This window comes from Ceratotherium simum, chromosome 17 (genome assembly GCF_057802395.1).
Source record: "Ceratotherium simum simum isolate JZ-2026a chromosome 17, ASM5780239v1, whole genome shotgun sequence".
Lineage (NCBI taxonomy): Eukaryota > Metazoa > Chordata > Mammalia > Perissodactyla > Rhinocerotidae > Ceratotherium > Ceratotherium simum.
Genome location: NC_141916.1, coordinates 41,604,360 through 41,629,357, shown reverse-complemented (window position 1 = coordinate 41,629,357; position 24,998 = coordinate 41,604,360). Strand labels below are relative to the sequence as shown.

Here is a 24,998-nt window from a genome sequence, read left to right as displayed (position 1 = left end):
AACTAAACCTTTGATATTACTCTCTCAGTTCTAGATGCTGCCAGGGCCTGTTCTTTCTAGTCTTAAAGGATCTGGGGACAGAATGAATCTAACTGGCCTCCTGGGATTCTGTAATTAAGGATAATCCTGGGGAGTCGTATCACAAATCCCTCTGAATTTAAACCTGAGGGCTTTGGTCTGAACTGTTATTGTCATCTCGACCTTAATTGTAGTCAAAAAAGTAGCTGTTCTAAAATTTAAAATGTGGAATTTTTCAACAAATTTGTTTGAATAACTAATACTAAACTGGGAACCTAAAGGCAAAGATTGTCTTATTTATATTGTATTCCTTGAAGCACCTGACTTGGGCCAAAATCGGTGCTTGTTTAATGTTTGTTTTTGAAGTAGGTGTTAGGAAATACAGGGATGATATCTTCTAAAATTGAAAAGTAAGAAAAATAAGTATTGTGTGGTTTATTCTGTGGCAGTACTGTAAAGTGGAAATATGTGTAAGCCAAATATGTTATTTAAAATTTTCCAGTGTTGCATTAAAATAATTGAAAAGAAACAACTGATAATAATTGAGATATCTTTTACTTAACCCATTATATTATTATGTCAACATCTTATAAATATATAAAATTAATGAGATGTTTTACATTTTTTGGTACTAAGTCTTCCAGATTTGCTGTCTGTGTTCCACTTAACAACACTTTTCAATTTGGAGTAGCCGCATTTCAAGTACTTAGTACTTAGTAGCTATATGTGTCTAATGGCTAAAATGGATTGGATAGTACAGAAAAGTAACCCATTAGGGTAATTCTGCTTAAAGCACTCTCAATTCAGATGCTCAACACTAGGCCTCATGTGTATTTAGATTTGCAGTTGGAGAAGTAGATTCACATACCAAAATTGTTCCAAACATACTTAAAAGGTTTTCAGTAGCTAAATTGGATATCAGGTTTTAAATTAAAAATTAAAATGGTTATTAAGCCAATACAAATAAAAACCAGAGTGAGAAAAATTTCATACTCACTAGGATGGTTTTAATAAAATAAACGGAAATCAATGAGTGTTGACAAGGATGTGGAGCTGGTGGTTATACAACATTGTGAATACACTAAAGACCCCTTAATTGTACACTTTAAAATGGTTGTTAGGGCCGGCCCCGTGGCTTAGCGGTTAAGTGCGCGTGCTCCGCTGCTGGCGGCCTGGGTTCGGATCCCGGGCGCGCACCGACGTACCGCTTCTCCGGCCATGCTGAGGCCGCGTCCCACATACAGCAACTAGAAGGATGTGCAGCTATGACATACAACTATCTACTGGGGCTTTGGGGGGGGAAAAATAAATAAATAAAATCTTTAAAATGGTTGTTATATGAATTTCACCTCAGTAAATAATAATTAATAAAAGTTAATCCAGTTTCTTAATTATGGTAGCCTTACTTAGAGTAGCAACATTTGGCTAGTGTCTCCTGTGCTGGGCTGTGTCATTCTGTGGCAATGTAGTAATCTAGAGAAGATGGAAGCTTTAAAAAGCAGTATTCTTTGTACTCAAAATATATGTAAGTGTTTAAATTCTAAGAATTCAGTAACCCAGATGCTGAACTTCTGAAGCTCAGAATCTGTGGCTGAGCATTCTTGATGCAGCCTGTCTGAGGACCACACTGTTGATAGGGTTGTTGTAAGATTTAAATAAAATACTAATTTTAAAGCACTGGATATGGCTAATAGCTTCTTTTCAGGATTCCCATAGCACCCTGTGCCTTACCCCTTACTGTAGTCCTTTGAAGTTATCGCTTTATATGTATGTCTTACTGACCATGTGTAAACTCTTTCAGGGTGGGAGCTGTGTCTTATTCATCCTTACACTTTTAGCATCTTGCATAGTACTGGACATAGACTAGATACATATTTGAACTAAAATCTCGAATCATTCCTCTGCCTCTTAACTTAGCGTGTGCACCCTAGAATGGGCAGCGATTTTTTTTAGCAATACTGAGAGTGCCAGTAGAGCCCATAGAAAGTCTCTTCTATATCCTACTAATGGCACTATGTAAGGAGCTTGCTGTGAACTGTTTCAGCCAGCATTGATTTTGTCAGAATCTATAAGTTCTGCTAATATATTTAGAAATATCTGTGATTTGCAAGATGTTTCTGGTAATATATATATAGTCATAAAAGTATGTTCCTGCCTTCAAGATGTGTGGAAAGGATGAATTGGGATAAGTACCTGGATATGCAGTCAAAGTGTAAGGATATCCTCAAAGGAGTGTGAGTCTCCTTTTCACTTAGACAGATTTAGAGAGACTGTGAATAAAGTTGTGATCTCTACTAATAGAGGGTTGTATTGTGTGTGTGTTTTTTTTTTGGGGGGGAGTGAGAAAGATTGGCTCTGAGCCAACATCTGCCAATCCTCCTCTTTTTGCTGAGGAAGACTGGCTCTGGGCTAACATCCATGCCCATCTTCCTCCACTTTATATGGGACGCCGCCACAGCATGGCTTGACAAGCGGTGTTTGCCTGGGATCTGAACCGGCGAACCCCGGGCCGCCAAAGCGGAGCGCGTGCTCTTAACTGCTTGCGCCACCGGGCCGCCCCCTATATTGTGTTTTTAGAAGTTTAAAATGGTAGAGCTGCTTGAATTGAAAGAAAGAACCTGGATGCGTATGGATTTTTGATGGTGTTATCTAGATAAACTGTAATATAAATTGAACCACCTAGGAATAATGTGATGGATATATTTGGTGTTAAACATGACAAACTTGCATGCTTGGAATTTGGTTTCAAGTGAGAAATTAACTAAATTGGATAGGTTACTAATAGAAAAGACACTATCAATCCAGCTGTGAATTTTGCTGTTAGGGGATCATTTTAGCAAATGGTGTTTGTTTTCATTGATAACATTCATTTCTAAGATCTAACTAGAAATCACACACTTGTACTGTAGCTAAGTTGTGTATTGTAATTTTAGTGATATCCACACCTTCTGCATTCATTGTTGGAGTAGCAGATCCACTAGGTGACTTGGTTAGTTAACTTTTTCTCAATCTTGCAAATACAGAAGTCTAACGAGGCAATATTTAATGGAATTTATGAAGGTTTGCATAAGACCAACCCTGAGCGTAAGTCTTCTCTGAGAGGCTAGGTCCAGTAATTTAAAAGTCAGTACTAGTGTGCTTCTTTCCTACGTGTTATAACAGTGGAAAACAGTAAGGAGGCTGCTGAAGGTTTTAAAGTGGCATATATTTTAAGATAAAAATAATCCAAGTAATTATCAGGAAATCTAATTCTTTGATATAGAAACAACTTACAGCTCTTAAAAAAGTGATTAATTCTGGGGCTGGCCTGGTGGTGCAGCGGTTAAGTGCGCGTGCTCTGCTTTGGCGGCCTGGGGTTCGCAGATTCGGATCCCGGGCGCGCACGGATGCACCACCGCTTGTCAAGTCATGCTGAGGCGGCGTCCCATATGAAGTAGAGGAAGATGGGCATGGATGTTAGCCCAGGGCCAGTCGTCCTCGGCAAAAGACAAAGCAAACAAACAAACAAAAACAACCAAAAAAACCCCCCAAAATGAGGAGGATTGGCATTGGATGTTAGCTCAGGGCTAATCTTTCTCAGAAAAAAAAAAAGTGATTAATTCAAAACCAGATTTTTCTGGGAAGAACAGCCTACTATTTTTGGCTTGTGCATAGTGAAAAGAGCAGTAAACTAGGGATTCATGAAACTTGAGTTTTATTTTCCAGTTCTGCCACTGTCTAATGTGTATTATTTTGGGAAACTTATAAAACAAAGAGATTGTACTAGTCCCCAATAAATCCTTTCTGGAATTAGTTCTGTAGCACTATAGATTTACTTCTGAAAACATGAAATATTCACTCATTCGTCTTGTGCTTGTGTCCTACACAGACAGCATCCCTGACATCCTTTTTTGTTTTCATTTAGTGTGTTGTTGGGGGCTGCAATGCCAGCTTTGCTTCTCAGGGAGGGCTAGCTCGCCATGTACCCACACACTTCAGTCAGCAGAACTCCTCAAAAGTTTCTAGCCAGCCAAAGGCCAAAGAAGAATCTCCTTCTAAAGCTGGAATGAACAAAAGAAGGAAATTAAAGAACAAAAGACGACGCTCATTACGTAAGTGTTCCACTGAAAATCTGTGTGTATTAGATGGCTTTTGTTTATATCTTGGACTTGCATGCAAATCTGAGTTTTTACCATTCTTAAACTCTGCCTGTCTATTTTTGTTAACAGTGATAAGCAAATAGCATCCCTGTGTGTCAGTGTGAAAATTCAGTGATGTATGTTTTATCTGTAGTAGCTAAGGGAGTGTAAGTATATATGTATATATATGTACTTAGAAGATAAGCCCTGTGTAGAATTATTAGAGTTGGGGGGGCTTCATTGAGTCTGTTCTAAATTAAGAAAATTTAAAATATGGCAATGTTGGTGTTTCTAGCAATATTTTAGAAAATTTGAACATGTTAAAGGTAAAAATCAAATAAAATTAAGTAACCTGTCTACTCCAAAGTGGTATGTGTGGATAGAAAAACTATTTGTAGTCTCTGTCTCAGTACTTAACAGTCTCTTGTAACATATATGTACAGTGGTTATGTGCCTAATTACCAGATTATGTGATGTATCCTTGATATTTAGGATAGAACATAATTTGAGGATAAGGCTTGTAAACAATATGGGAAGCAGGAATTGACTTTGAAAGCCCAGGGCCTAGCACTGTGCCTGGTTCTTAGTGTCAGCTGGTTCATTGATTGTATCCAAAAGGAAGAGATGTGATTGAGTGAGGCTGTCACTGAAAGGGAGTCCACTGCAAGAGTGAACCAGAAGAAAAAAAAGCTTGTGTCTTACCCATTCTCTTGGGATTTGATTAGAGTGTAGAAGAGACTCCAGACACTAATCCAGACTGTAAAGCTTGTCTGTAAAACATTGAAATGTTTATGTTACTCCAAGCCTCAATGGACAAAGGAACAAAGCACAAGTGAAAAAGAAACTTTGTTAAACTCTCTTTAAGTTTCTTATTGTTGAAATAAACATGTTTATTTTTCCAAGTTGACTATTGAATTTAGGTTGTGGATCCATTTTCCTTTTGACTTCCTTTCATAAAAACAAGTAACATCCTGGTTATTTTACTTGAGTGTGGATTTGAGAAACTTGCAGTTACACAGAAAATTGCTAAATATGTATTATGGTGCTCAAAACTGAGGATAACTTTCCCACCTGTTTTACCAAACCTCATTATTATTTTCGTCTCAGTGTATATACAATAATCATTTAAACTTACTGACTTTTTCACATTAATCACTTGGTGATACCTACCTGTATAGTTTGCCAGTCTATTCTTACAAAGAGACTGTAGGTTCAGTTGAATATTCAGTCTTTGCTTAGAAATGGAGGACCAGTGACTGCTTAAGTATATGGCTGCTTTTGACAATGGTGTTTGTTCCACTATTAGCTTAGTAAGACGGGCTGTGTAGGGAGAGTCGGGGAGAGAGGTGGCGGGTGAAAAAAACCTTCTTGTTTCCTGTTTTATTGGTGAGCATGAGGATAACCCTGAATATATTACTGTATGAACTTGAAGAGATCCAAGGCCTTTTACTGGGGGCAGCCGCCGTTAAGACGGTGCTGTGATTTGAATTGGTAGATTGATGCTGCTGCAGAACGTTCTTTCTTTAAAAGTATACCTGTCTATAGTAATGGACTATGCTGGCACCTTCCTCATGTAATTCAGAAAGGTCATTTTTACTTAACTAGGTGAAAAGTACTGCAGCATAAGTAATTTTCTGTTTGATACAGTTGTTAAAATTTAAAGTTTTTTTTTATTTTGACATACTTCAAAGTAAAGTGGAAAGAATAATGCAATAAACACTTGTATACCCTTCACTTCAAGATTCATCAATATGCCACATTTGCTTAATCTTTCTGCATACACACTTTTTTGTCCTGAATCCAAGATACTTTAACAACACATATCCTAAGAATACTCTTCTACGTAACCATAATACCATTCTTACACCTAAAGGGGAAAAAAAATCAGTTTGTATGCTTTTGAACCACAGGAAAATTTTCATGGTGTCTAGAGGTTTTTGATTATATATCTAATCAGTTAAAAAAAATACTTGGGCACCCAGTACTAACATGCATTTGTACAGTGTATACAGGTAATAACCACTGATGCACATTATAAAATAATTACCAAGAAGGAGTTTTGAAAAATGTCGAGATGAAAAAAACAGAAGTGATATTATTTTCTTCCCTACTCTAATGGATCGTGACGCACACCTGCTTTGGAAACTATTCTAGTTTAGTATTCTTGATACTTTACGAGTGGATATTAACATGGTTAAGGTCTGAATGCATAGAATCTGAAGTTTGAGGGCTCTTTTCATTATTGTGAATTTAATTCCAGTGATGACTGCTATGTTTGAATCTTGAATGAGGAGTGATCAATTTGAATGATTTAGAGGAGTGAGTTATTTTTATTTTCTCTAAGTGCTTATCCTTCTCAGGAAAAAGCATATTTGGAGAGCACGGAGGAAGTACACATTTTTTTCCGGTAGCCACAGATCTAATAGAAAGGGGATTTGTTTCTCAGCATTAGGTAAAATCATGACTTTTTCTTCCATAAATGTCAAATATTGTTTTCTTATTAATTTCCCATTGTCATTGCATTCTTAGTCTTGTGAGTTCTGCTAGTTTATTACTAGGTAGTATTTTGCTTATTTCCTTTTCAGGAAAAATCCAGTGAGAAAAGAGCTATCTAGGTGTTCTACTGAGGAAAATCCAACGAGAAAAGAGCTTTCTAGGTGTTAGGAGTATGCCAACTGGTGAAATCATCCCCAACAAAAGTTCTGGTGGATTTGTGTAGATGTTCTGAGCATTCCATGAATAGTGAAGGCAAATCCACTCCACATAGCAGTAAATCAGAATAGTGTGGTAAATCGGCATAGGTGTAATTCAGAATATGCTGTACCAGGAAATCAAGACATTTCTTTTGTTGTCAGTAAAACTGAATTTTCAGTTACAGATGATCTTGAAAAATTACATGTGTTAGTAAGCTCTACAACTGTAGAATAATTGACTCATTTTCCTTATCTTGAGCAATATTCTTATTAGGAATTAAAATAGCACAATTTATAATAATATTAGTGGGATGAAAATTGAAATTTTAAAAATGTTCTTACCAAATTAAATCTTCAATGTATAACTTTGTTGCATTCACACTAAAAGATTGTTTACTCTGGGTTTATGAGTTGATTATTTTTAAAAAGTGGTATAAGCTTATTAATATAAACTGATGACTTAACAGGCATTTTTCATGTGGATTTGTTTTGCTTAATCATAATCTATAGCTGTTGTATCTCCATTTCACAAATATGGAAACAGGCTAAGATAGATTAAGCAATTTGCCCAAAGTCACACAGCTGATATCTGGTAGAGTTGGGAGTTAGAAAGAATTTGGTGGACTCATTGGCATTTAAAAATGTATTTATAATTTTCTTAAATTATTGTTAGAAGAGTTATGCATAATCAAGAAAATACTTATCAAAAACCCCAAAATAATATTACCACTTTGTCAAATTTGGAAAAGTTTTAATTACATATTGATATAGAATGTTCATGAAACGTATTTGTATCTTTGGCCATGGTGAGTTTGAGATCTCATTGTGATGCGCAGATGGAGATGTTCATCAGATTGTTGAAAATGCAGGACTGCTTCTCAGGAGAGATGCTGGAATAAAATATAAAATTATATAGAAAAGATAGTAGCTGAAATGTGGAATCATGAGGTCTGAGGTTAGAACCTTATGCACTAAGGGGCAGAATTAACCCACGTTCACTCATTAGTTGGAATTCCACTTTTGTACATCCTTATCCTGTCAACTAGATTCTGTGTTTTGAAAGCCAGGAAAATCTTACATTTAAACACTAGATAGATACTTGTTAATTGTTTCAATCTTTTTTACTTATTACATATTTTTGTGGAAAATGAACTATTTGACAGACTATTATGTTTTTCTAAATATTCTTTACCTCTTTTGTATTGATTTTTAGCACGACCGCACGATTTCTTCGATGCACAAACACTGGATGCGATAAGACATCGAGCCATATGCTTTAACCTCTCAGCTCATATAGAAAGTTTAGGGAAGGGACACAGTGTTGTTTTTCATAGTACTGTAAGTATTTGATTTTTTTTTCAAATTATATTTATAGGTTTGCAAGAATGTGTATTTTGACTTTCACAATCATATTTCTAAATTGCTCAAAATCTAAGAAAATACATTTTAACAAAAATCACAAAACCTTTTGCTTTATCAGTTTAAAAATTTGCTTGTGTTATTGGTTATAAAGCAAATATTTTGCACAATTCTATGTGTTTATGATTAAATTGAATATTTTGGCTTTTAGTTTGAGCTATTTAGGAATGTTGGGGTGGCATTTGGGCTACTGGACATTTGAAGACCAGGCTCTGTCCTTAAGTAAAGTAGATGGTCTTTTCTGACCTCTGGTTTCCTCATTTGTAAAATCAGAGCATTAGACTCCTTTTAGCTCCCATTGCTCTGTTCTGCATGCACCTCCCTTACCCCCCAAATACACATCTAAAGTTTGTGTTAAACAGAAAATAAGATAATGGCCATCAAATTAAAGCTTCATGGAGGAGGGAATTTTTATCTGTTTTGTTCTGCTCATGTGTCCCAAGTGTCTAGAATTGTGCCTGACACATAGTAGGCACTCAGTATATTTGTTGAATGACCATGTTGTTCAACATAGAAAAAGAAAAGTATCAAATTTGCAAAAGCAATAAATAGTTTATTTTTAGTTAACTAGGACTTAATAGAGAGTTGTTCTTTCTTCCCATGGTCCTCGCTGTTTTGTTATCCAGGCATGTTTAAATTGGTGTGGTTTGGTGTCCAGGAGTTAGCACGGTTATGTGCTGCATGACAACGTTTCAGTCAACGATGGACCACATATACAATTCGTCGTGTGTATTATGGTACTAATCTTACGGGACCCTGTCCCATAAGATTAGTACCATGTAGCCTAGGTGTGTAGTAGGCTACATATACCATCTAGGTTTGTGTAAGTACAGTCTGTGATGTTCACACAATGACAGAATTGCCTAATGGTGCATTTCTCAGAACGTATCCTCATCATTAAACGACATATGACTGTAGAGGTAAATTTTAGACCAGGTCATGGTGATTTGAATCCCTGGAAAAAGAGATTGTTTAATTTTGGCTGTTGAAATATAAAATATACTAAATTTGGGTTTTATTTTTTTATATTTCAATCAAAATACATGAGAATTTAAATACAAAAGATCAGTGTTGATATCAGTATCTCGTTTGGTTTGAATCTCTTTTCCCCATCTTTAATACTAATGCAATTTTCTTGCATTTTTACTTTTTTTTCTGAGTATACTTACTACCAGTTATTTAGTTTTTCCACTTTATACTTCTGCATACTTATTTAATGTATGTCCTTATCTCCATTGCTCTCCCTGATCCTTTTGATTTCTGATCTGTCTGGCTTATTTTTTTTATCTAGTTCCATGTATGTCACCTATTAACTTTTTTGCCCTTTTTTTAAATATAAAAAGTGATTGCCCACACTACTATTGTAACAATATGCTGTGCTAGATCTGCCTGGTAGTTCTTCATTTTAAAGATAAATTTTCCAATGGTGTATGTTGGTGGATAATCACTGTAGGATTTGAATGGTAAAATGTTATGGCTATTTACTAAAGAAGGTTGAAAGAGGACCTTGTAGTAGTTCGTTGTTACACAATGAGATTTCAGTCTAGGGGCTGGCCCCGTGGCTTAGCGGTTAAGTGCGTGTGCTCTGCTACTGGTGCCCCGGGTTTGGATCCCGGGTTTCCACCGACGCACTGCTTGTCTGGCCATGCTGAGGTGGCGTCCCGCATACAGCAACTAGAAGGATGTGCAACTATGACACAACTATCTGTGGCGCTTTGGGGGAAAAAAGGAGGAGGATTGGCAATAGATGTTAGCTTAGAGCCAGTCTTCCTCAGAAAAAAGAGGAGGATTGGCATGGCTGGTAGCTCAGGGCTGATCTTCTTCACACAAAAAAAAAAAGAAAAAAAGAAATTTCAGTCTAGAATGAGCCAAGAAAACAATAGTGGATTTTCTTTATGGAGTAAATTGAAATGGAAGCGTACTTGACATCTAAGGCAAGTTATTAATGTTATCATAAAATTAAATTGAGAGAGTTTTTTTAGTCACCACATAACCATCACTGCCCCTTAACTCAAATTTTTCAGATGATGAAAATAGGGACTAGAAAGGTTGTGTACCTTTTCCAGTGTGAGATAGGCCATAGTATAGTTGTGGTAGTTGAATATTACCATTCCGTAGTGTTTGTAGACCTCTGCCCCCAGCCCAGTCATGGATTCTAGGGTAAGAACTTTTGTGGTATTTAGACTGAAATGTGTGGTATTAAAAGGAAGTTAGAAAACAGAATAATAGTTAGGGATCAGTAAATTCCAGGCAAGTTTTTTTTAATGTATAAGGTAGATAGGGTTGAATTGTGGATGTTGGAAATTAGACTGGTATGGATATGAGGGAGAGAGTAAAGAATTGAATATGTGGGAAGAGAGATTATTTAATTTTGGCTGTTGAAACATAAAATATACTAAATTTTGGTTTTATTTTTTATATTTCAATCAAAACGCGTAACAATTTAAAAACAAAAGATGAGTGTTAATATCAGTATCTCTACTGGTTTGAATCTCTGTTTTTCCCATCACGATAGTAATGAGGTTTTCTTGTATTTTCACTCTTTCTTCTGTGTATACTTAACCTCTCCATTCAAAGTTCTCAGTTTTGATTTTGATTCCCAAAACTAAAGGCAAGAAGGCAGAATATTAGACACAAAGAAAAGGAAACCTTTTCTGAGATTGGAACACACAAGAAGTGTGTTTGGGTTTAAGGAAAGATGCTCTTAAGGAACATTGGAAATATAGTTATCTAAATTAGGATGAAAGGGTTGGAAGGAAAATAAGAGGGTTTGAAGGCAAGAAAGTTAGAATGGCTGCACTGGGAATTTTGTTGGGATTCAGCAAGATCAGGGGCTTGCTCAGCACTGATGGTTGAAGTCCTCCTTTGAAGTCTGATAACAGGTTTATGATTTGGTAGGTCTATAATTGTTCTTTTTTTCAGAAGTTGGTAAGATATCACCAGACCCAGAGTGTGGGATTAGGGCTAATTTGTTCATTCACTTAACTATTGAGCATCTGCTGTATGCCAGGTACTAATGATACAACTGTGAACAAAACAGGTTAAAACAACAAAACAATAAACCATGCCTACAGTCTAGGGAAGAGATGATAAACAAGATAAATTAGTAAAATTGTAAAGTCTTAAAGAAAGTAAGGGCATGAGCCATTGTTATTAGGGGGATGAGCATCAAAGCCAGAGGGAAAATCAAGTATAAAATCCTGAAGTGGGAATATGCCAAGTATGTTTGAAAATCAGTGAGTAGGCTGTGTGACTGGAGAAAATGAGTGAGGCAGAGAGAGTAGTACTTAAGTCAGAGAGGTAATAGGGAGAACCTTTTTGGACTAAGACCTTGGCTTTTAATCTGTGTGTGTTGGGAAGCCATTGAGTAGGCTTTGAGTAGCCATTGTGTGATGTGATTTTTTAAAATAATTTTTGTTGAGGTATAGTCATGTGTTGCTCAGCGATGGAGATATGTTCTGAGAAATGCATCATTAGGCGATTTCATCGTAGTGCGAACATCATAGAGTGTACCTACACAAACCTAGATGGTAGAACCTACTACATGCCTAGGCTATATGGTACTAATCTTATGGGACCACTGTTGAGTGTGCGGTCTGTCGTCGACTGAAATATGTTGCGCATGACTGTGATATATATATATAAACTGTGGCCATTTAAAGTATACAGTTCTTTGAGTTTTGACAGTTGTACTTACCTTTGAAACCATCATCACCACAGTTAAAATATAGAACATTCCCATCACTCAAGATTTTCTGGGGCTGGCCGGATGGCGTAGCAGTTAAGTGCGCACGCTCCGCTGTGGCAGCCTGGGGCTCGCAGGTTTGGATTCAGGGTGTGCACCGACGCGCTGCTTGTCAAGCCATGCTGTGGTGGCGTCCCGTATAAAGTAGAGGATGATGGGCACAGATGTTAGCCCAGGGCCAATCTTCCTCAGCAAAAAGAGGAGGATTGGCGTCGGATGTTAGCTCAGGGCTAATATTCCTCACCAAAAAAAAAAAAAAAAAATTTTGCCTGGTGTAGCTTTGTAGTTCATCTCTGCCTCCACCCGTTGCCTAGAGAACCCACTGATCTCTTTTCTCGCATGTAGGTTTTAATGTGCTCACTTTGGTTTTTGTGTTGAGAACAGATTGTAGGTCAGGATGGGGGAAATAGGGGGTTAGTCTTTTCAGTATCTTAGGTGAGAAAAGACTGGAATGGTTGCAGTGGAGATGCTAAGAAAGGGTTAGATTCTGGATATCTTTTGGAAGTAGTGCAGGCATTCATCAGAGATAATGCAGGTTTGGTTCCAGACCCCCACAGTAAAGCAAATATCACAATAAAATGAGTCACACAAATTTTTTGGTTTCTCAGTGCATATAAAAGTTATGTTTACACTATACTATAGTCTTTTAGGTGTGCAATAACATATGTCTGAAAAAACAATGTTCAGACTTTAACTAAAAAATACTTTTTTGAGGGAAAGTAAGTTTCTTTCCCTTCTTTTCCTTTTCTTACTCCCTTCTGAATTGTTCTTACCACACTATAAAATGGGTAAAAATCATTTTATGTGAGTGAGTTGGGAAACCTGGACATATTATGTATTTATAACACTTTCTAGAAAAAAATTAGTCCCAAATTCCAAACAGTTTTTTTTTTTTTTTAAAGATTTTATTTATTTATTTTTTCCCCCCAAAGCCCCAGTAGATAGTTGTATGTCATAGCTGCACATCCTTCTAGTTGCTGTATGTGGGACTCGGCCCCAGGATGGACGGAGAAGTGGTGCCTCGGTGCGCGCCCGGGATCCGAACCCGGGCCACCAGCATCGGAGTACGCGCACTTAACCACCAAGCCATGGGGCCGGCCCTCCAAACAGTTTTTAATTGAACTTAACTATATATGCATAGTTGAGGCAGAACCCAAATTTTGCAGTGCCCTTTCTGGTAAATAAAATAGATAAATATGAGGAGTGTAATGCAACTCAACCAGAATCAATTAAAAAAAATACTTTTTTGCTAAAAAATGCTAACCATCATCTGAGCCTTCAACAGTTGTAATCTTTTTGCTGGTGGAGGGTCTTGTAAAAAGTGCAGTATCTGTGAAGTGCAATAAAACGAGGTATGCCTGTATTGACAGGAATTATGGATGGAACAGATGTTGGGTTTGATAACATGACGAAAGCATGACTCCAATATTTTTGGTCTGGGCAACTGGCCAAAAGGATGGAGTTGCCATTTAATAGAGGCTATGGCTCTAGCAGACTGGGGGAGAGGGGAGTATCAAGAGCTGAAACTTCGACACATTTCATAGAGCATGTAGTGCCTCTGTCATGTTAGCAGATGGATGTAAAAGTTTGAGTTCAGAGGAGAGATGTGGCTACAGATACAAGCATGGAAGTTTTGAGCATATTTAGTGGTATTTAAAGTATCAGACTGGATAAGATCACCTAGGAACTAAGTATAAATAGAAAGTAGAAAAGAGGAAATCTGAGGTTTGGGACTCGCCAACATTTACTTATTTAAAGGGCAGTAAATATGATGAAATAATGGTCTAGTAATGAGCAAGTATCTCTCTATATAAAGAGAATAGTGGTGATGATAAATAAGGTTGTGATTTAAAAAGTGAAGCACCAACTTTCTTTCTTTTTTTTCTTTTTTTTTTTTTGTGAAGAAGATCAGCCCTGAGCTAACATCCAATGCCAATCCTCCTCTTTTTGCTGAGGAAGACTGGCCCTGGGCTAACATCCATGCCCATCTTCCTCTATTTTATGTGGGACGCCGCCACAGCATGGCTTGACAAGTGGTGCATCAGTGCGCGCCCGGGATCCGAACATGCGAACCCCGGGCCGCCAAAGCGGAGCGCGTGCACTTAACTGCTGCGCCACTGGGCCCGCCCCAAAGCACCAGCTTTCATATGCTTTCGTTAGAGCTTCTTGTGATGAAATCCTTAGGGCTTAGAGGAATAGAGGTGATCAAAAAAATGAAGAAACTAAAAATAGTGGTGATGATATTAGGAGTTTGGAAAGAAAATGTAACAATTTACTCAGAGTCAAAATAGTCTATCAAGATGAAAGTAAGTTTTCTAAATATGGAAAACATCTGAGAGGATTTAAGGACATGATACCTATGTTTGTCGTAAATTAAGCTAAGGAATAAGAGTGATTTGCACCCCCAAGTGACAGTGGGGAAGCAGAGGTACCTTCACTGAGGAAAAGTCACAAAGGTAGAGTGTAATGTGAAGAATCCTTTTTCTTGGGGAAAGTAGAAGGAAGGTCCATAGTGGGAAGACACATTAGAAAGGAAAGGAGCTAGGTGAGCAAGTTCTTCGAGGTTCTGTGACAGGGAAGGTTTTGATGGAGGCAGTCTGTGTTGAACAGAATCACTTCTGTTAGTAGTCAGAATGTTCAATACTAACTGCAAATTTAAGTTTTCTAGTTATCAATTTAACTTTTATAGGAAGTAACCATACTGTTAATGAAACAATTTGCAGAAGAATATATATGAGGTTCTATGCCATGTAGCTTAGTCTGTAATTGAAACATTTTCTTTCGAGCCTTCTCCAGAAGAGGTCAGCAGAATCCTAGTTACCAGTCAGTTGGCTTGCTGGCTTGATTGGTTTGCATTGTTTTTATATCTTCCTTCATTGTAGAGGTATTTTGATTCAGCACTTTCAACTCTTGTCTTTGGGCTTTTTAATTAATCTTGTTGTTAAGTCTAGAGTTACGGTACTTAACTATAGGTTTTTAAATAATGAGGATAGAAAGTGTGTTTTTCTTTAAAGTGCTGATTTTACTCAATTCTAATATGTTTTGAGGGTGATGTATAACATTTTGTGTGGCTGTTTGGAACTTGGTAAAAATATTGAGATTTAAATTATTAAAACTAATTTTGTTAATATGGAAGTTGTAAGAGTTATAAAATACCATTTTGATCTATTTTTATTTTATTTAAGCATTACCTTAATTTTCAGAATCTGGTAATGAATGACGAGTGTATTGTTTTTCTTACACTTCTCTAGGTCTTTTTGTGCAGGTTGATCCACCCTTTAACTTAGATTCCTTAAAATTGAACCTGAACACTGATTGGCTGATGTTTCATTTAAAATAAAACAAACCAACCAAGAAACAAAAAAACCCCAAGCAAACAGCAAATACCTTAGTAGTAAATTAGAGACTTTTCCCTTCCCAGCAGTATTTTTTCTTTACTGTTTATTTGTTCCTAAAAATATTCCAACCAGTATGGATTCTTGGTCGGCAATCTAGCTAAGCTACAGACTTAGTAGATTGTAAAATAAATAGCCTTTCAGTCCTTTAATAAAGATAATAAAGTCTTAGTATTTGGCTGTACAAAGCTTCTTCACTTCCTTTTTTTCCTCTTTTTCTTTGTGAAAATATATGATCAAAGTTGAAATTGCTACAAAACAGAGCAGAACAAGATGTTGTATGATAATATCTGGTCCAGGATATGAACACTTAAAAGTTGTTGATTAGGATCAAAAGTGCTTTTTTATGATACATTAAAATAATGTTTTACAAATCACTTTTATGATTTCTTTCATATCATTACTAGGTAATAGCTAAGAGAAAAGAAGATTCTGGAAAGATAAAACTTTTGCTTCATTGGATGCCTGAAGACATGTAAGCATTTGGAATACTATGTGTAATAAACTATCTTCTGTTAAACTTTTATACTCAAAAATTACTTGTTATTGGATTCAAATATAAAAGACTTAGAGAAGTTAAACTGCAAAACATTTTGAGGTTGTCAGGATTAAAGAGATAATCTGTGAAAGCTCTTTAAAGTACCTGGCTCAAGGTATAAGCTTTAAAACTAGCTTTTTTATTGTTTTCAATAAAAATTTTTATAGCCATTTTTAATCATTTTTAGGATGTGATTTTTTTTTTAAGGAGTTTTAATGACTCTCAAGTAGTATGCAAGCAGCCTTAGTTGTGTCTTTATTTGAATCATTTATTTAAAAAATTTCTAAATATTTTCTAGCACAAAATTAATGATATTTTATAGAAAACGCAATTGGCCAGTTTTCCAGCAGTTACATTTTTCTTTGAGTTTTAGTACCCTTTTAAAGCACTTTTGGCCCAGATGCTCCCTAATATACGTATTTCATGTTTAATTTTCTCTTTATCCTTTCATTGAAAATTTTTTGTTACAAAAGGTAATGAAGAATATCATAGAAATTTTGTATAGAATTGATAGGCACCAAGAATAGAATAAATATAAACGAATAGAATCTCATTATGTGTGTTTACTTTTTCAATAATTAGCAGTATGTGGTTAATATTTGTCCTTGTTATTAAATATTTTTCTACCATATTGTTTCCCAAACTCTTTTCTAAGGAGATGTTAATGAATGTGATGTGAATTAAGAGTTCTTAAACAGATTTGGGAGTTTACAGTGCACATTAGCATATTGAAGTAAAAAAATCGATTTAGCTTTTTTTAATCCTGTGACAATCAAACTTCCATTAGTATAGAACATATTTTCCACCACTTCTTCCCTCTTCCCCTTTCAGGTTTTGTGGAAATGTTGCTGTAAAATATCTTGAAATGGCTGTAAAATTTATTTAATGAGCTCCTTTTTGCTGAACATTGAAAGTTACCTGTTTTCCTCTACTGTTAAAAAAAAAAGAGATATTAAAATCTGTTAATGTTCAAACTATGCAAAATGTTACGGTTTTTGATAGACATTGCCTTCCTGAAAGTTTATACCAATTTTTATTTCTATCTGTTACATTAGAGAGCTTATTTCTCTGGCTTATTATGAACACTGGTTGTTATCATTCTTACATTTTGTATTTCTTTGATTACAAGTAAGAAAGATAATTTTTGAATTGTTGATCTGTTGGGTGAATTGATGCTTTGTGTCCTTGTCTCCCCCATGCCTTTTACCCTAACGAATGTTCATCTGTTTCATACTGTTTTGTAAGAGATTTTTTAATATTAAGGTTATAAACACAGTTCCTTTAAAAAAATCATATTCAAATGTCTGTGTATTCTTAGTGTTTTGGAAATTAGTAATCCAAATATCGAAATGCTTCTTTTTGAGTTTCTCTGTAGGACTAAATTTCTTTGAATTTAGGAAATTGATCTTGTGCATTTTTTTTAAGTGGAATTTAATCTGGTGGGGTTTTTACTTTTATTTCTTCACAAAGAAACTTGCTATCAGATTTCCATCAAGTCAAGCTAAAGTACGAATTTCAGCCGGCTAAAAGACAGGCAGTGTGTTCTGATATGTATTTCTAAGTTTGATATGGCTTTGCCACCAAAACCCCTAATTCATTTCCAAATTTATGCCTAAAATTTCACCCTGCCATTTTTTAGCTAGGACTCTACCCTGCTACTTAGATTGCTGTTTCCTTGGCTTCTGAGAAGCTTGTTAACCTAGATGGCCCAAACTACCAGAAAAGGCTGGGTAATGTGAAGGTTTATGCAAAATAAATTTAAAATTAATGTTATTTTATTTATGACTTATTTTTTAATTCATAGTCTGCCTGATGTGTGGGTGAATGAAAGTGAACGACATCAATTAAAAACTAAAGTAGTTCATTTGTCAAAGCTACCCAAAGATACTGCCTTGCTTTTGGACCCAAACATATACAGGTAATTTAAGTCTTGATTTGATGTTTTACTTTTTGAACTTTAATCTTGAATCTCTTTAAATTTTGGATACAATGTTAGGACTCTTTTTGAAGTACCAAATTTCAGTACCAAGCATATCTTGCTTTCTGGAGTTTTGTGTATGGAAATTATATCACAAAGATTTATAAATTGTAGAATCCAGAAAGATAATATTTTGGTAAAGTTTATATGCCAGTTTAATTCCATATTTATCTTAAGTAGCTTAGATTGTAGTGTACATAGTATTTTGAAAATAAGTGCCTTTTGTTTGAGTATGCGATTCTTTTTATAATATCAGACTTTTCTGGATCTGGAGATATATCGCATGTGCCCTAAAATACCATAAATGGTTGAATGTTTTAAACTCATTTAAACTCAAATGTTTAAAACTCCTTTAAAGTCTCCCCAAACTTTTCAAAAGAGTAGTTTAAGTATTATTGTGTTTGTTTTTAAGAGGTAGCTCCGAGTGTTCATATTTCTAATAATTTTCTGATCTGACCTTTGTTTTAGTGTGCTGTGCTTATGAAGGTATAGGGGGGGCGAGGAGAAGAAACCAACATTTCTGACTATGTGCTGAGTCACTTTGCTAGGTGCTTTACATACACTTCATCCTCACAGCAGCCCTGTGAAGTAGGTGTTACTATCTCTGTTTCACAGATTGGAAAACTGAGGCAAGAAGTTAAATAGCTTGCCCAAGGTTGCCCAGGTAGTATGTCTGAACTCCATACTGCCTCTATCCCAATCACATTCACCAGGGTGATTAAAAAAGTGGTGAAAATGCTTAAAAGGCACTCTTAATGAACGTATATCCTATATTTTTAAAAGAAATTTTAATTTACTAAGTATTTTACATAGGAATAGGTTGGGTAAGAATAAGATGACACATAATGATTGATAGTCCCAAATGTGACTTTTAACTGTCATAAAGAGATTATGCCCTATGCCAAATTTTGTAGCAGTTAAACACTTTAAAGCTTCTTTCATTCCATGACTCAACTTTTTGGAATGTTATTCAGTATATTAGGATTCCTATAATTTGAGACATGTTCTGAGACTGAAATTCTAACAAAATGGGCCTTGCCATGTGGAAACACTGAGACTCTTCAGTTTTCCCTACTTGAAAAAAAATTCTTTAACTATCTCTTGGTGAAGGTGCTGAAATAAAAACTTGTTTTGGGGGCGAGTAGCTAGGTTATCAAGAAATTAACTAGAATAGAGAGCAGTAAAATGACCTTAAAGGAGGAGATTGAGGGAAATCCGCTACTAAAAATATGGGAAAGTCATGATTTACTTTTCTCTTTATCAAGAAGAATAATTCAATATTCTTTATTTACTGGTACCTAATTTAGGGTTTATTTCTGCTCTCTCTTTGAAGGGAGTAATTAAAATTAGCATTCTAAAAGAGTGATGTTTTGGGAGAGCCACCCTGCTATTAGAACTGGTTGTAAACATTCCTTAGGCAGAGTTGACAAAGGGGCATGAATCTTAATTATAAGATTGACTAACCTCTGTGTTTCTGCCCTGCATTATACTCCCCTCCTCTCTTAACGGTCTTCCTTTTTCACAGAACCAGCTTGTTTTTGCTGTTCTTGTGCTATATAGGAAACAATTTAGGTATTTAGTGAAATTTAGGTATTTTAGTGATTTAAAAAAAAATCGTTCTAGCTCAGAACTGATGTCTAAAAGTGCATGGGAATTGCATTGCATGCTCTCAAAGTGTAATTCTACAATTCTTGTTTATTTCATTCTTGGGTAATGAAGATGTTCTTATGACATGTTAGGTGCTTCTGTGAAGTTATTTTTGTTTAACTGTACCACTTCCATCTTAGAATTTAATTTTGAGTCTAAACTTGCATGCTTCTCCTATTACGGAAATTAGAATTGAGTCTACTACCCTAAAGTGGTATAGAGTAGTAGAACCCTCTACATTTGCCATAGTGTAACATCTTAACAATGTCTGGATTTTGATTGGGAAAACTTGTGAAATTAAGTAAAAGGGGGAAAAGCAATTATCCTAACTTGTTTCGGGAGAAATAATTTGTGGCTTATGCACATCTCAAAATGAAAGCATGGCAAATTTATTATTTTATTTATTTATTTTAAATTTATATTTATTTGTTTTTATTATTTTATTATATTAATTATTATTTAATTTATTAACTTCAAAATGGGACTAAAGGGCCGGCCCCGCGGCGTAGTGGTTAAGTGCGCGCACTCTGTTGCTGACGGCCCGGGTTCGGATCCCGGGCGCGTACCGACGCACCACTTATCAGGCCGTGCTGTGGCAGCCTCCCACATAAAGTGGAGGAAGATGGGCATGGATGTTAGCTGAGGGCCAGTCTTCCTCAGCAAAAAGAGGAGGATTGGCATCGGGTGTTAGCTCAGGGCTGATATTCCTCACAAAAAAAAAAAGAGACTAAAAAGAACATAATTATTTGAGGTTTAAACATCGGTATTAAAGTGCTAGTTGGTTAAAATGCATGTGTTAGACATGAGATTCCTTTTTAGAAACACGTTAGCAGGCTACATAAAAAGAATTTATTAAAAAGCTGTATTATGTAACTAAATTTGCACCATTGTATATGAATGCTTTGTAAATAAATTTTAACGATCATCAATGATCATCACATTGCCTATATCTTAAAATATTTTTAATGTCTCTTTTGAAGTACGTAATGTGTTTTTGATTCAGTTGAATAAAAGAATATTCCTTTTTCTCTTTTTCTAGAACAATGCCGCAGAAGAGGTTGAAGAGGTAAAAAATAAATAAATACATAAAAAGCAAACAAGCGGGGACACCTGCAGTCTTAGTCACTGACAATGGGTTTAGTAAAAGTTGCACATTAGAGTCAACCCCCTTCCTTTTTTTTTTGTTTTGTTTTTAAATCCAGTATTTAGAATAATATTTATGCTTAGTGTAAACATTCTGTGAATGAAGTAGGCTCTTCTGTGGAATATATTAATATATTACTGTATATCCACATTTTCATGGAATGGTACTGTGGGAGACTGAGCAAACACTCTTTCTGGCAACTTAGTGGAACAGCTTCTTAAAGGCTTTGCATGCTTGCTGCTTTAAGCTGCTTTTTTTTCCCCCCTTTAGTGATTACAGTAGTTTATATTGGAAAGAAAAACGATTACAACATGTGCCCTTACAAATACCAAAAGCACTGTAAGGATATTTGTCTTGACAGTGTCTATTGATTTGAAGTCATATTAGGAAATATTTAGACAATAAAAATTATCAAGAGATAATTTACCTTTCAATTATGATAAATAGATGTGATTGGTTGCCATTTGTGTTCTTTTGCAGAACTCTGATAAGAAAAGTGTTCAATTTGTATTTAAGCAAACAGTGAACGACATTTGCAATCAACTAAAAATTCGTCTATCGAATTAGGGCTGAAAATTTCTGTTAAAGAGTGTTGCAGTATGTCTGGTGGCTCCCTTTTCAGGACTAGGGTTTTCTCATGGAGTACAGTATGTTAATATTTACCTATATAACTAATCTGTTAACGGTTTTTGAAAAACCTCTATTTCAAATTATTTGAATAATCCTCCTATTTTCATTTTAACCTATATAAGACTCTAATTTTTTTTCTGAGGAAAGCATTTGGTTTATGAGTTGTTTTTTCTTAATGTAAAAAAAAATTGTATTTTTTTTTTAAAGTATCTTCAAACTGAATCCTTTATGCACCAAAGTTGGTTTTGAAAAGGAAAATAAAATCATTTTCTTGCTTGGTAAGCAAGAAGCCATATGGATTTTTTTTAACTTAGAGAAATGGAAATATGTGTAACTTGTTAGTATTGTATCAAACAAATGTTGCATAGAGATAATAGAACATTGCTTGTAAATAAATCAGCAGATTTGTAATATATTTTTATATTATGAAATGTACTGTAGATGTTTTTCTAGAGGCATGAAAGTTAAATGTATATATTATGGGTAGAAATAATATTGAAGGATATTGTAATTCACTAGTGCTGCCAGAGGAATTGTTAATAAAGCACCTTCTTTAACAATAAATGTCTTTTGCAGACTTAAGGGACTATGTACTACTGTTAATATCTATAAGAACAAAACACATTGAACATCCTTCCAGAAAGTCTTTGAGGGAGGACCTATACCCATAATAGAATTATGGCACTCATTTCTGACAGTGACCGTGAAATCAATTATTTCCTTACTGTTGGAAGGACATATTGTAAAGTATGTGGTATATGCAGTCAAACTGCAGAAAATACTCCTGATTGAGGAGTTTTCACTTTACTACAGTGATATAAAAACCAGCAATTTTTACACTAAATTTTTTAAAGAAAGAATAGACAAAAATGTAGAATTAAGCCTTTTGTTCCAAAATGGGAAAGGTTCCATGAAACATAAATCATTTCTCATTTACTTTAAAAAACTTTTAAAAATAATAAAAATTATGGAAGACTTTATTCGTTAACAATGGGGTAAAGAGCTATATACATGGAATGTGTCATAAAATTAAATGAAGTGCAAAATAAAAGCACTGCTACTATAAGACATTCTGGAATGGTTGTTTAATAAGGGTATTATCCATATGATCTGTAGCAAATGTGATTTTATTTTTAAAAAGAAAAGCAGTGTGTTTTCTTACTATTTTTTTTCTTTTGCTTAAGCACTTCATCAATTGCTTTATTCTGTATCTACAAAGTAATCTGCAATCTCCTTTGTTCTTTTTAAAGTTTGATTTGTTATAAAATTGCCAAATAGTGTTTCAGATACATAGTTTGTACCTGTATTTTTTATTTTATTGCTTCATGTTCTTGTAAGTCATTCTTAATTGACCGATGATTGTAGACCTTGCCTGAGTATTTTTTCTAATAAAACAAAGCAAATCACATTTAGCTTCCAAATTGTAACAATTCAATTAAAATTTTAAAACAACATCTAAAACATACATCTAATATTTTCTTTAGGGGCATAGCAAATAAATTAGTTTTTTCACTGTGTAGAAATATTTAGGTGTCAAAACCAAATTTCATGGTTATTGATTAGCCTCTGAGTATTCAGTCACTCATGATACTTTGCTGCTGGTCTGACTTTGGTCCGGTACTATTATTAACACACCAAAAAGAATATGGAATTAAAATGAAATAGTTTTATAACTTGTTATATGTATACATATATACGCACATGCAATAATGATTGGGAAATAAGTGTGAAAATTTTAATTTATAATGTTCATATAGGGATGTCTGCTTGTCTATATTTTGTTCCTCCTAACCCGCATATTTGACGTATTTGCAATCTGGCCCCTGAAATAATCAGTCTCTTATTCAAATCCATTGTCTAGTACAGCAGTGGGCAACCTGCAGCCCACAGGCACACCCATTCATTGACATGTTGTCACTGACTGCTTTCTCCCTATAGTGGTAGAGTTGAGGAGTGAGACCTTGTGGCCTGCCTGCAAACCTGAAATATTTACTGTCTGACCTTTTAAGGAGAAATTTGCCAGTCCCTGGTATATTTGATAAAATTTTTGGAAAAATAAACCTAGACCACACAACTTACATTTTAATATAATAGTGTTAATCTTGGTAATAAGCCAGCACATAAAATTTCAGTGAAAGCTGTTGAATATGCTTGACAGTAAATATTGCCATATTAGGTATGTGCAACAAATGGTGTTTTTTTTTGTAACTTTTTCATTGGATTTCTTAATAGTTTCATTTCACCATTTGTGTTTTTGTATTTTGTTTTACTAAATAGGACTAAATGAGATTTTGTAAATCAAGCCGTGTTTAAACCATAAGGCACATCTGCTCTAAAAGAATCTTGAAAGTGGAAAATATTGTAAAATTTAAAGTTGTTTATTTTTCTAATAAACTTACTTTTTCATATATAAGGACAAACATTACTTCTGAATTTCAGATGAAATTAAGAGGGACAGTAATTAATTCTCAATGCATATTTTAAGATTTGTTTTATTGAAAGCATTGATAGTCATGTCAGTAAATCTTTGTAAAACTTTTTTCCCTTTCACATCTTAATAAAATGTTTTAAATATGCAAGTACTCTTAAAAGGATAGAATTTGCACATTTAAAACATCTTTTATTATTTGCTATTTGAATTCTTTTTTTAATATATGGTTAACAAAAGTGTTAGATATTTGGATAAAATATAAAAATGGGAATATATGGTGGAAGTCTTTAAAACGGTGAGTGGCTTTCTGAATAGTCACAACTTTTTTTTTTTTAATCATCTGTAATACCTCTGCATAAGTTCTCTGCAAAGCAAACAAAAATTCTTAGTTTAGGTAGATTTTCAACATGAAAAACTGATATATTTGTCTGTATAACAAGGTCTGCAGTTGCAGGCTTGCAAGGAGATACTAATATATATAGTCTTTTTTAAAAAAAAGTTAAATCATATATGTTATTTCAATGTTTTGGGTTTTTTGGACAGAAGGGATACATTTTGGGGGGGTTTCAATGAAAAATGTTTTACTATTCTAAAAAATGTAGAAAATATTTCTTAAAAGGATAAAATTTTGTTAGAAAATTTCTTACATATCTTTTAATTCTTAAAGAATCTGTCCTGTTGGAGGCTGTTTTGCAGTTCCAACACTATAGCTTTAATATAAATAAGGTCTGCAGAGTTCTTTTTTTTTTTTTTTTGGTTAGAGGTTTTGTCATTTCTAATGGTTATGAGCCTCAGTAGCCTTAAAAATGTAAAGAAGTGCTGTATTCTTATTTTTAATTAAAAAAATTAAAAAAAAAATTACATAGTTGAATTTATTCCCTGAATCAGGTGTGCATAGTATATAACACAGTTCTATTACTATGAAAATTAAAAAGAGCTTGTAAGTGGGTTACAACAGGAATTGCAACCCATATTTTTTTTTAGGTCAGTATTTTTTCCGCTATACCAAACTGCTTTTCACAGTGTGAGAGGAAATAAATGTGCTTTGTAATACTACTATAAAGTTGCTTTCAGTGTCTGCCATAGCCATTCCCTAGCATGATATATGGCACAAAACAGTCTCTCAGATATTTGTTGAATGAGAATCATAGGCGAGTACTTGTTATGGGAAGGTATTTTGGAGAGTTATGGCCATAAAACCCTTACTAGGGTTAAGCAGCCTGGCTTAAACTGCACTCTGTG

The 24,998-nt window shown here is 34.8% G+C and overlaps 1 protein-coding gene across 1 annotated transcript in view; it reads left to right on the top strand.

The window, feature by feature from the left end:
- AEBP2 (AE binding protein 2) overlaps positions 1-22,733 on the top strand; it is a 62,055-nt gene extending 39,322 nt beyond the window's left edge. The window contains exons 4-9 of the mRNA XM_004435429.3: positions 3,923-4,109; positions 8,043-8,167; positions 15,796-15,863; positions 17,731-17,844; positions 20,591-20,617; positions 21,176-22,733. Of these exons, the coding sequence (XP_004435486.1) occupies positions 3,923-4,109; positions 8,043-8,167; positions 15,796-15,863; positions 17,731-17,844; positions 20,591-20,617; positions 21,176-21,221 (567 nt within the window). The 3' untranslated portion in view covers positions 21,222-22,733. The remainder of the gene's footprint in view (positions 1-3,922; positions 4,110-8,042; positions 8,168-15,795; positions 15,864-17,730; positions 17,845-20,590; positions 20,618-21,175) is intronic.
- Positions 22,734-24,998: the final 2,265 nt, after the last annotated feature.